Here is a 12,717-nt window from a genome sequence, read left to right as displayed (position 1 = left end):
TGGTCCCCCGCCAGCAGAAGGCCCTTGCAATGCCATCCAAAACAAGTGTGCTTTTATTTTTAAGTGCTTTTTTTCTGGTGAAATTTACTCAAGTAAGAGAAGACATACATCAGTGTAACCTTCTGCAGGACACACTGACAAAATTAATGCTAATACTGATAGCCCCCCCCCTTTTTTTCTTTCTTAAGCCTTTCGGGTCACTCTGACCTGTTCTGCCTGGTCTGTTTTACATTTGTTTTCAATGTCGGTTTAAAGGCAATTGTTAAAAACACGCATGCTATGAGCTTGTCCACAGTTATGTCTCCCACAGCAGAGAGGCAGAGCATTTGAGAAGGCTCCCAAGCCCCAAACAGTTGTTTTTAACTGCCTGTTAATTACCAGTCGCTTGTAGGGTATAACAGAGCCCTGGGACCGCAGACCCGCAGCTCTGGGTGTGGGTAAGGGAGGAGGAGGAGGTGACACCAAATACCTTATTTAGAGCTCTGCTTTGGCACAGACTGGCGATATGTCGAAGCACTTCATTATTGATTGAGATCACTCTGACCTGCAAGCTGAAATCCATTAAACAGAACCTTCTCTCCCAATCAACACTGTAAAGCCAAAAAGAGGGGAAAAAAAAAAAGAAAAAAAGAAAAAGGGATAATGCTGGTTTCGTGTGCTGTGTTCTGCCGGCACACTGTCCTGCCTCTCCCACAGCACCAGTTCTGACTGGGAGCGCAGGTGCCTGCCCGGATCCTGGAGCCCCTGTGCACGGGCAGCGTGCTGCCGCACACACAGCTACACGCTGTCTCATTTTTCATTCTTCATGGTAATAACACAGAATTTTTTCACACGTGTTGTTGTAACATGGATTGGTACCATTTGGTCTGTCAAAAGGTTGGTTGGTTTTGGTGACAGAGCCTTGCAAGAGTACAAGAACATTCATAGGTAGTAAGGTCTGGGAAAATGTTTCTTCTGCTGTAGGCTGGAGCTGTGGAATGGTTTCGCAGACGTGTTTCACCATTAAGTGACGAGTGACAAGGAGAACTGTACGTTCTCTCTAAGGTTTTTGCAGATGGTCTGTTCAAAGCCCAGCTTTTCACTGGGACGAGTACCCAAACTGCAGCTGGCCCAGTGTGCACCGTTCCCTTCTCCAAAGGTCAGACAGAGGAACCGTGCACTGTATTTTCAGGTATTAACATGTAGAATCAGAAGAATATTTGTTTATCCCTGTGTGCGGGAAGCGTCCTGCTGTGCATGCAGCCGCACGGATCCTGCCGGCCCCCGGCCCCCTCCGTCCTGCTCCCGTCCAGACCCCGCACACGGCTCAGCCAGCAGCTGCTCCTCCCGTCCGTTTGCTGCCTGAGCCGTGGCGTGCGAGGTCCCGCGGGCTGTTCCCGTCGTGGCCTGGGCCGGAGCTGGCAGGACGGACTGCTCCCTGCGGGGCCTGTCCTGGGGCAAAACCTCCCAGATGTGGGAAATTCAGTTCATTCCGTTGATGGTAGGGCTAGAAAAGCCCCATAGTGACCACCAATGGCCCGTGAAAGCCCAAGGCAGGAGGCACACCTGCTTTTAGTCCTAGTTCGGGTCCAGTTGCTGCGGTTAAAGCAGAGCTCATGGCGTACAAAGGCGCTGGGTACCGCCGTAAGCGCTTCCAGCAGGGGAGAATCTAACACATCTTTTGCCACGCAGGTGCAGGAGTTCATTGTGTTCAGTGTTGTGATAGATGTACCTTATTTTTCATCTTGTCAGTCCGTGATTTCCAGCAACTGGATCTTTATTTACAGCTTTGCTTGCTAGATCGAAAAACCTACTTTTATTGAATTTCTCCCCTGCCATGGGTATTTGTTGGCTGTGATTCAATAACCCTTTAGCCCTCTGCATGCCCGCCTAGGTGAAATTCCTCACTTCCTTGCTCCGAGGTGTGTTGTCTGGTCTTTACTATTCTTAGAGCCCCTGCCATTTGCTGACACCTCCCTCATACAGTGAACGTCCGATCACGGTTTCCCAGTGTCAGCAGCAGTGCTTAGAGGTGGCGGTGAGATGCTCTCCAAGTCAGTGTTTTCCTCCTTCACGTGGCACAGGGTCCTGCCAGTCCTGTGTCCTCTGACCCGCCCTGTCTGTGTTTGTCTGTTGGCTTTGGGTGCGAGGTCAGGCTGCCGAGGATGGAGTCCGACGTTCCTTGTCGATGGGTCACTTTCTCAGATGCTCGAGATCATGGAATCACAGAATCCCAGACTGGTTTGGGTCGGAAGGGACCTTAAAGCCCCTCCAGTGCCACCCCCTGCCCCGGGCAGGGCCACCTTCCACCAGCCCGGGTTGCCCAAAGCCCCGTCCAACCTGGCCTTGAACCCTTCCAGGGAGGGGGCAGCCACAGCTTCTCTGGGCAGCCTGGGCCAGGGCCTCACCCCCTCACAGGGGAGAATTTCTGCCTCAGATCTCATCTAAATCTGCCCTCTGTCAGTTTAAAGCCATCACCCCTCATCCTATCCCTACACCCCCGATAAAGAGTCCCTCCTCAGCTTTCCTGTAGCCCCCATTAAGGACTGGAAGACATTTCTACTTGCAGTGAAATGCACTTTGTTTTAATAGACTGAGCTTATCAGCAGAGCTTGATCAGTCTGTTCAATGATCAGTCCTTAATGTTCGTTACTGTTTTCCCATCTATGCATTGTCATACAGATTTTTTTAGTAAAATGGTTAATTTTCTTTTTGGAATGAGTGTAGACATTCACGAGCAAAGGGCCATGAACAAACTCAGAAACAAACCTGTCTGATGTTGTTTCAACATTTATCATTACTTTTGAGATGTATTGCCTGGTTGATTTAAAACCATTCAGCCGTACTGTCTGATCTTATATTGTTTTGAGTTTTTCTATTTCACGTAGGCCAGACTGACTCAGATCTCTTAAAGATGTCTGCTGCACCAGTATTATTGTGATTATCAACTAAAATTATCATGCCAGAAAAGATTGATAGTTCGGTAGGGTCTGGTTTTGACAAGCCACATGTTGTTGTTAATAAAAAATTTAAAGAACAGGATATAAGTCAAGTCCTGTTTCAGCTCCTCTGACATTTCGCCTGCAGCTGAAGTCAGTGTGTGGTGCCTGGGGCTGGCAGGATTTATTTCTCTGTCATTGCTAGTGCAAAAGCAGTTTTCTTCCAGGTCCCCAGAACTTCCCCAAGTCCCAGTGCTGGAGCCCAGAGCGCTGCCCCAGCGGCTCCAGGGACGCCTGGTGGGATGGAGGGCAGGTTCAGTTGCTTAAAATATGTGTCAGCTCTGCGATGGCCATGCCACAGCCCCTCTTTTCCTCTTGCTCTCTTTTATCTTTATTACTCCGTTCTCCTCCTTTTTCCCAGAGCAGCCACAGTTGCTCACACAGATCATCCAGAGTCTGTTACTTAAAGATCAGCGTTTTGAACTGATTTACAAAGCTGCACTTTAACTTGGCATTTTTATGATTCACTGCTTAGTTCTCTAATTACAGCTGAAAGGAAATTTGAGATAAGTATCATGTAATGAAAGAGCCAAAACCCCAAGGACAATTGGTTTGATGATATATTCTCTGCTTGAATTAAACAGTGGGCTTGCTTTCTCTAACTAGGGATTTTTGGAGTTGGTAAGGGGTGGAAGCTGTTCCTGGCTGCCGTAGCCTGCCAGCCTGTGTTGTGCTGAGCACTGTCACACAGATAGCAGACTAGGCGAACGCTGACTCTCCAGGAACTCCGAAGGCACCGTCTGGAGCTGCTGGTGTCTCTTGCTAGCAGGCCAGCATCTGATTTCCATCCGGGTGCACAGGAGAGACACTTGCTCACGGTGACACGGGCACAGGCTGCCTGCAGTCCCCCCCCGACAAGCCCACTCTGCTCTTGAAGCTGCCCACCCCTGCTCGAGCCTCCTTGCCGGGGGGCTGATGGGGAGGCTCCAGGGAACCAGCCGTGGGACCTCCTGCTGGCTTTTATAATGTGTTTTCTGCAAGACATTTTTAGAGCAGTGATGGGGCTGGGGGCAGCGGGGTGTGGGGCAGCGGGCGTTGTAGGAGCCCCGGGCAGGGAGAAGGCTTTTATCTCATCCTGCTTCGGCTCTGGCCTGGGATGGAACAATCCGACTTGAGTGTCCAAGTGCAGTGGCTTTAACGTGACCATCTACTGAGTTTATCTGCTCGTGTTGCTTCCCTTTGTAACTGCATGCGAGTAGTTGTTTGAATCGAGTCACCTCCTCTCTCTTTTCCCCAGTTCTTCCTCTCCATTTCTAAGTGGGAGTTAACGTGAGACCGGTCACAGCTGAGGATGTGAATGGTGCTTGTTCTTTTCTGTACAAGATTAACGAGCAAATGGGTTTCCTTGTGCAGTGTGTGCTCCCTTTTGTCCTTACGTGAGGTCTGCGGTGCCAGGGCGTCTCTGGGCAGCGTGCACTGAAGGAGTAGCTGCTCCTGGTCATCAGTTTTCCTTTCCTCATAAATATAAGTGAAGGAGCTAGAGGCCATAAAACCTCAAGGGTTTTTTGTTTTATTTATTTATTTATTTTTAAGCATCACACTAAGCTGTGTCATTTCCACAGCCCGCAAGCTGAAGAAGCTGGGTAACCTGAAGACACAGGATGAGGCAGAGGCAGCCAGCTCATGCAGCCCCTCAGAGGAGCAGGCTCCCAAGATGGTGATGACACACATCAATGGGTACGAGTGCCAGCCCATCTTCCTCAACGTCCTGGAGGCCATTGAGCCTGGTGTGGTGTGTGCTGGCCACGACAACAGCCAGCCAGACTCCTTCTCCAACCTGCTGAGCAGCCTGAACGAGCTGGGAGAGAGGCAGCTGGTCTACGTGGTCAAATGGGCAAAGGCCTTGCCAGGTGAGGAGGAAAACGAGCTGGCCCTGTCCCTTCCCTGGCCTGTTCCTGAAGCCCCCCCCCGCTGGCATCGCCTGGGGCGGGTTTGGAGGAGGCATCTGCAGCCTCGTCCCACCAGCACACCCTTTCCGGGGGGAGCATCCTCCTGGGGCACGGCTCCACGTGACAGCTCTGTAAAGCAGGCTGCAGGTGCCTGGTTGATGGGAGAGGTGGCCCAGGGGCGACAAAGTACGTAGAAACCTGGGTCCGTCCCCGTGGGCATGTGTCTGCTCCCCGGCGCGGGAGGGGCCGGTGCTGGGCAGGAGCTCAGGGTCTTGCTCTCCCTGCAGGGGTTTTGCGGGGCGGTGTCCGCAGACCTGCAGGAGTCTTCTCTAATCAAGCATTAGCCCCATCCCGAAACCCACCTGCAGTGGTGAGAAGGGAATTTCCCTGGGTGAATCGGAAGCGTGTGAGGTGGAGGCAACTGGGCTGAAAGGAGCTGAGGCTTGGGAGATGGGAGAGATCCTTCCTCGCCATCTTTGTGTTTCACGAGCCAATTAATTTTAGTAAAATAGCAAAAGAGAGATACAAAATTCCCAAGGGCTTCTTCCTGGCAGTCAGGTTGCTCTTGTGTGACAGGCTGCTGGAATGTATTTATGGTGCATTCAGAGTGGTGCTGTGGGAGTACAGAGGGGTTGGGAGGTTTCCAAGTGGTAATAGTTATCAGGTGCTGTAAATGAGAACATCCTGGTGATAGAGGTGTTCCCTGGTTCTGAGCAGAGAGGTTACCAGCCTGTGACACGCTGCCCGTTGTGTGTCGTACTGCTGCCAATGAGTGAAATTACAGAGGACTGAGATCACTCTGGGTGCAGCAGGATCCAGTTCACCTTCCAGCATCCCTGGGCCTGGGGCGTGGGGACGACACCGAGCTGCCTTCCTCACCCTGGCCCTGTTCCTTGGGAAACCCCACAGAAAAGAGGGATCCTGCTCTTTATGTGTGGAGTGATGTGACCAAAGGAGGAAACTGAGGCAAAGTAGGTTTGCCAGTGTATGCCAAAACCCAGAGGTGAACAAGTCAGATGTGTGACATTCCCAGGAACCTGGCAGTGCCCCTGGAAGTAGCTTGTCTGGGAGGGGTGTTTGTCTGAATATACTCAAATGTAGAGTAGCCCGTTCTGTGTCTTCTGTTCTAGAGTCAGAAAAGGTTCACCCAGCGTGTGAAACCAGGGACAAGCCATGCTTTCTTTTCTGGCTTATCTGCATCAGACATCAAGATTTCTTGAGAAAAGTACACGGAGACACCAGCAAACCGGGCCGGCAGTCCGGGGGCCGAGGTTGTAAAACTGCGGTAGTGCTCATGGAAAGGGAGAGCACTTTGAAATAATTTTTCATCACAACCATGCCCTTTTCAGAGGCTTTTACTCCCCTTACTGCACGTGGTCGCAGACCCGGTGGTGCGTGGCACGGCGGTGGTGCTGCCTCGCGGGGCTGGTGCCTGCCCTGCCGGCAACGGCTTCTGGGCAAAATTAATTTTAATCTTCTTCCATCTGAGCGGTCACAGCTCTCTGGGCAGCTGCAGGATGACCGCAGCCCCTCCGCGGGGCAGGGGGTCTCTCTGGAGCCCACCTCTCCTGCCTGGGGGTGCTGCGGGGGGTGCTGCCCTCCCCATCCCGCCGGGCCGGACCGTCAGCATCTCTGTGTCCGGAGCGAGAGGCAAAGCCCGTTTGTTTTCCCCAGCTTTCTCCAGCGGTTCCCCATGTGCCAATGCCGGAGGTCAACAGCAACAACCACAAATTTGCCACTTGGTCATTCTCCTGATCTTTTTTTCCAGGGAAGGAACAAGCCACGGCAGGACTGTGGCTGTCGTGGTCCAGGTGCCGCGGCGAGGGGTGCTCTGCCCGCCCTGGCGCTGGTGCTCCCCCGGCAGCTTTTGGGGTGAACATGCGCAGCCGGTGACAGTTCGCTGTCTATCATTTATTTATGTTATGTTTTGGTTAATAGAGCAGAAGTGTTTCAGTCCCCGGCTCTGCGGGCTGGCGAGAGGGCGAGGTGGGCGAAGGGGTGCCGGGGGGGGTTGCAATGGCAACGAGCCCCCAGCAGTGTAAGGCACCGGGCTGCAGCTGTTTTTATTGGAACAGAAAGATCTTCCCACGGTCTGCTGGGAGGCTGGAGGCTCTTTAATGAGCGCTGTGCTGGCGAGGGGAGCGGCCGGAGGGCGTGAGGGGCCGTGGCTGGGCGGCCGAGGGGAGCAGAGCGCGAGGCCAGCGCCACAGCAGCGTCTCGGCAGGTGTGTCGGTGCCCAGCAGGCAAACCTCGGCCTGCCCCTGCCCCCAAGGCAGCCCGGCAGGCAGCCGATGCCCGCGTGGGCCGCAGGAAGGGTGGAAACGTGCTCCCTCTCCCCCTTTGCCCATTTATTCCTCTCCCCCTTTGCCCGTTAACGAAGCACGTCTGGCGCAAGCGTTGGCTGAGCTGAGCACAAGCAGCTCTGTGCCTCAGCTGAGACATATAGATAGCAGTGTAAAGGGGCAAAGGCTTTACCTTCCAGTGAGCGCTGCTGGTGGGAGGAAGGGGAACTCGCACCTGTAATAGAGGTAGCCTCAGCCTGATAACCAATATTAATCTGTGGCCAGCATTAATAAGTGATTATTAACTCTGCATCCTGCATGGAGCATCACCTGTATACCAAGAGTGATTAATATGCGGCAAGTGTTGCTGCTCTTCTTCCAGCGAGGCTTCAGTGATACCCCAGAAGCGGGACTGCATCAGGTAGGACGTTTCTGCACCTGCTTGCCTGCAGGAGCAATGTCACCTCTGTCTGGTGGAGAAGATGTAACGTGTGGCCCTTTGGAACATGTGCAGCTGAGATTCCGTGTAGGAGAGGGTAGAAGCAAACTGTGGTTCCCCTGGAAAGGAAAGATGAAATAACCACAGCTTGCCAAGTAAGCTGCTGAAACACTGAATTAAAAAATCTGATTAAATCCATAAAATCTGTCCACTTCAAGGTAAGTGGAAGGAGTATGTATTTTCCCTTTTCCACATGCATAAATTCAGTGAAAGTGTTGCAGTTAATTTAGATCAGCGCTCGAACACATTAGCTTAAAGATCATTTTGTCTGGCAGCAAATGAAGTCTCCAGTTTCTCCTGAAGCTGTTGGGAAATCAGACTGTAAAAATAACTGGGCTGCGAAAATACCAGGCTGTGAAAATAAGTGGGTGCAGGGGGAAGGGCTGCCTGGGTGGGGGCAGGCGGCGGCTCCGCTGCTGGATGAACCCCCCGAGCGCCTGTCGGTGCACGTGTGGTCGGGTGAAACACTCCACCTGGTCTCACGGGAGATGGGCCCGGCTGTTGGAGCTATTGCAAAATCTCTGAGTGCTTGCCAGTCCTCGGCGCCTCACGGGTGTTCCCGGCCCTGGCTTGCTTGCTTTTCTCTTCCAAATATACTCCCTTACTCGCCCTTTAATACAAGCTGACAATTAGTGGTGCGTCTTTTTCCATTCTCTGGGCAGTAACATCTCCAGATACGAGTGTTTGTTTCCATTGGGAATGTTGCTTTCCGGTGACATGCGCGGTGTTCAGTGGCTGATCCCTCAGATGTCATTCTGGCACAGCAGCGCATCAGGAGAGGAGACAGAGAGTTTGTTTCCACACTCCGCTGCTTTAAGATTATTCACAAGAAAAAGGTTATGCGTTGTTCTTTTTCAAGTTTCATTTAATTTTACTTTTGCTATGATTTCTTTCTGTAGAAGGTGTCTTCATTCTTCAAACTATGCCAATACTAAAAAATTAACAATATATTGTGGCATTAGGTTTGTTTTTATTTTCTTTTACAGTGATGCTGGCCATACATCGTCTGAGAAGCCTGGAGCAGGGAGGTTTCCAGGAAGTGATAGGGATCTGCTTTCTGAGAATCAGTGATGTCTCAAAGCATCTCAGCTCAGAACCGGGAAGCAGTGATTCCTTTTAGAAAAGTCAGCCACCGTGTTTCTAGAAGTTGTTTTTGTGGACAAGCAGAAAGCAAACACTAAGTCCTGTAACAACAAAACTGTTGTGTTCAAATACCTTTCCCTAAGCACTGATAAACCTTGTGCAAATATTTTTTTTTTAGTGAACATAATTACAAGGTACTGCACAAGTGCACCAGAACCCTTCCCAGAGCAAGGATTGGGTGCAGTCCAGAAACGCGTGGAAAAGCTGATCCTGGGTGGTGAAGGGAAGGGCAGCCCCGGACGAGACCTCCTGCCGGCACTGGGTTCTGGGGACGCGGCGGGGCGGGCAGCGGGGGGGGCTGCCGCAGAGCTTGGCGCTGCCAGGCGCTTCCTCCTGCGGATGCTGAACCCAGCAAAAGGGGCCTGGGGGAGAGAACAGGCTCCAGGGAGGGCGAACATCGGCGACCAGGAGGTTCGTGTTCAGCCGGGAGCTCGGAGCCCTCCGGTGGAAATCACCGGCCCAGGCTCGGTGGGACGCGGCTCATGTGCAGGCTTCGGGTTTTTAATCTGGTGATGCGCAAACCGAAGGGAAAATGTACAAATGTGAAGTGAGTTCAGTCAGCGGTGAAACATGGCTTGTGCTCATTCGCAGTTGACAGCTTCCCAAGCAAGAGGCAGATGCTTGCCTCAGTGGATTATAATTATACACTGGAAGTGTTGGGACTGCTTTAATATTTGATGGAAATAACGTACGATTTTCTTGAAAGCAGATTACATTTGAGTACTTACCAGTGTCTGGAAGAAAGCACAGTGTTGGAGGTGATGTCTGTGCGCGTGTTGTAAACATGCCTGGGGTTTAGCTGTGAGCCACCATCTGGGAATACTAATTGGAATGTAATTGATATTTTTGTTTCGCTTGCGATTCAGCAGAGGTTTTCATATTCGCTTTCATGGTTGTTAGATAAATGAATTGTGTATTTGACACAGAAACCGAAGCAGCCTGTTAACCGTGTGATGGGGCCTCGGGGTTACTCGCTGGCTCTGAGCATTATACATTAAAATCCGTTGACTTAAATTTGGTGAAGTCCCAACAGGTTGAAAAGAAAGGAGGTTTCTCTACTTATTTCCTTGAGTGCCAGAATTGCACCAGAGGAGGCGGTTGGTTAATGAGGGCTTGTTTCTGCCTCAGTGCCTGGAGAATGGGATCTAGTTAATTGTGTTGCTGCGGGGCTCCCGCTCCCCTTTGGCAGATTTATTTCTGTGAGCAGAACAAAGCAGACAAATCCTCATCATGTTTATTGCCCTCTCTTTTGACATCCTGTCTCACGTGGGGACTAAATGTTTTGGAGGGGAGATCTGGGGGTTCCGCCGTGACTGCGGGGCAGGCGGCATGGTAAGACTCGCTTGGGGTGTCTAATCAGGGCCAGAAATGGCACTAATTAGTGCCGGCCTGGTGCTGGGGGGAGCTGGGCCTGCTCAGCACACTGGTTGGGTGTGTTATCCTGCGGGACTTTAGGGAGTTGCTGAAGCCCCTCCTGCTGTATCTTTATGTCCAGTCTGGTGCAGAATGATGCTTGTTCACCTCAGTGGGTCTTGCTCTTCAAATACAGTTTGTGAAGATCTTTGAGACTCTTAGGGGGAAGATGTCGTTGATTATTGCTTGCTACTGCCTTCCTTTAAAATACTTTGCTGCCTGTGGCTTTCTTTACCCCCTCCGTGTGTCCGGGGATCCCCTTTCTCCCCTCCCAGATGCAGTTTTGTGCTTCAGCTGTTCCCGACAGCCCATCAGGTGTGAGCACAGCGGCTGCGTCCCGGGACGAGCTGTTGCGAGGCTGCAGATTGCTTAGCAGGGATGCTCCAGGAGAGCAGGGGTCTGCACAAAGACTGTCCTGGTAGTTGCAGGTTATTAATTTGTGACATCCCTCTCTTGGTTTTTAATAGGATTTCGCAACCTGCATGTGGATGACCAGATGTCAATAATCCAGTACTCTTGGATGGGCCTTATGGTTTTTGCTATGGGCTGGAGATCTTTCACCAATGTCAACTCCAGGATGCTTTACTTCGCTCCAGATTTGGTCTTCAATGAGTAAGTGTGAAATAACAATAATTAATACCGTGCTTTGTCTGGGTCAGACTATGTGAGAAACGAGAGCAAGACAAGGAATTTGCTTTCCCATCTGCTCAGGAAGTGTCCAGCCTGAGTAATGGTGCTTTCAGAGCCAACGACCAGAGCGTAGGAGGGACCTGCTTTTCCCCTCTGGTTGCCCCACAGCGATCTCCAGGAGCAGTAAGGGGAGTTGCAGTGTCTCTCCCGGTCCTTCTTCCCTTTCCCTCAGCCCCATCAGGGCAGCAGCAAGTGCTGGGTGCGAGGGGCCGGTCCGTGCAGACCTGTCTGTTTTCTGAGGGACCTGCGCGCCTGTTTGCAGCTCGGTTGGTCAGCTGGAGCAATCACAGACAAACGTTTATTGTGAGTTCCTGAAGGGTTCTGTGTGATGTACCCTCAGCTTAGAGTTGGGGAGGGTTTGTTGACACTAAGGTAGAACTTCAAAACAATAACTAAGCACAGCAGCAAGCAAAACCACACGCCTTCTCCCTGAGAGCCCCGAGCTCAGCTTTGTATCCCTCACGCATAACCGCATTTGGTGAATCACTGCAGTCGTTTTTCAGGCAGGCAGAGGGTCAGACGAGCCCTGCAAGCCCCAGGTACCCTTCGTTTCCAGACAAAGAGGGTTATGCACGGGCGTTTCAGGGTCTTGCTGCCAGCATCCCCCGAGACAGAGCTGAGGGTCCCGGGATGTGCCGGGTGGAGCTGAGCGTGTCCCGCCCCCCACGTCCCCCTCAGCTCCCCTGTGACACTGAACTCCTCATCTCACCCCCCCAGGTACCGGATGCACAAGTCCCGAATGTACAGCCAGTGTGTCAGGATGCGGCACCTCTCGCAGGAGTTCGGGTGGCTTCAGATCACACCCCAGGAGTTCCTCTGCATGAAGGCTCTACTCTTCTTCAGTATTAGTGAGTGCTCGCATCTTTCCTCAGTAGATCTCCAGCTGCTGTGCGCTGTCTCGCCTTGGGAACTGGGGGGGTTCAGTCTGGAGCAGAGGAGGCTGAGGGGAGACCTCCTGGCCCTCTGCAACTCCCTGCCAGGAGGGGGCAGAGAGGGGGGATGAGTCTCTGGAGCCAAGGCCCCAGCGCCAGGCCCCGAGGGAATGGCCTCAAGCTGCCCAGGGCAGGGTCAGGCTGGCTCTGAGGAAGGATTTCTGTGCAGAAGGGGCTGTTGGGCGTTGGAATGGGCTGCCCAGGGCAGGGGGGAGTCCCCGGGATCCCTGGAGGGGTTGAAGAGTCGGGCTGAGCCAGCGCTGAGGGATCTGGGGGAGTTGGGAACGGTCAGGGGGAGGGTCATGGTTGGGCTGGAGGAGCTGCAAGGGCTTTTCCGACCCAGGTGATTCTGGGACTCTGTAGCTGGTGCTTTCCCTGGGCCTGTGCGTGTAGTCCCGAGGGGTGGCTGTGGGTGTTCTCTGTTTCAGAGCTGCCGAGCAGAGGGGTGCCAGCACCCAGCCCCTGCCGCTGGCCCGCCCCCTCTGCGCAGCGCAGGGTGTCTCCGGGGGCTCCTCAGCCCCAGAGCCCTCGCGGGGCAGGGAGGCAGCGCTGCCCTGGGCTGCACGGCCGCTCTTTGGGGAGCCCTGAACAGGGGTCAGCAGCAGTGTGGCAAGCTGATCTTAGGTCTGCCCTGACCTCTTCTGCAGCCTTCCTCTTGCTCTTGTATTCTCTCCACTCTCTGGGCAACTCTTACTGTTTCCTTCCCGTGTTCTGTCCAGTTCCAGTGGATGGCCTGAAGAACCAGAAGCTCTTTGATGAACTTCGGTTGAATTATGTTAAGGAACTTGACCGTATCATCGCTTGCAAGAGGAAGAACCCTACCTCCTGCTCTCGGCGATTTTACCAGCTCACCAAGGTCCTGGACTCCGTGCATCCTGTAAGAGAGGACAC

At 52.7% G+C, this 12,717-nt stretch overlaps 1 protein-coding gene across 1 annotated transcript in view; it reads left to right on the top strand.

Annotated features, from left to right (window-relative positions):
- Window positions 1-12,717, top strand: part of AR (androgen receptor) — a 49,343-nt gene that overhangs the window by 30,606 nt on the left and 6,020 nt on the right. The window contains exons 4-7 of the mRNA XM_074915223.1: window positions 4,541-4,828; window positions 10,672-10,816; window positions 11,612-11,742; window positions 12,546-12,703. Of these exons, the coding sequence (XP_074771324.1) occupies window positions 4,541-4,828; window positions 10,672-10,816; window positions 11,612-11,742; window positions 12,546-12,703 (722 nt within the window). The remainder of the gene's footprint in view (window positions 1-4,540; window positions 4,829-10,671; window positions 10,817-11,611; window positions 11,743-12,545; window positions 12,704-12,717) is intronic.

The sequence above is a fragment of the Athene noctua genome, chromosome 11 (genome assembly GCF_965140245.1).
Source record: "Athene noctua chromosome 11, bAthNoc1.hap1.1, whole genome shotgun sequence".
NCBI classification, from domain to species: domain Eukaryota; kingdom Metazoa; phylum Chordata; class Aves; order Strigiformes; family Strigidae; genus Athene; species Athene noctua.
Note: the sequence above shows the minus strand (reverse complement) of the source record. Positions and strands in the feature narration are given on the sequence as shown.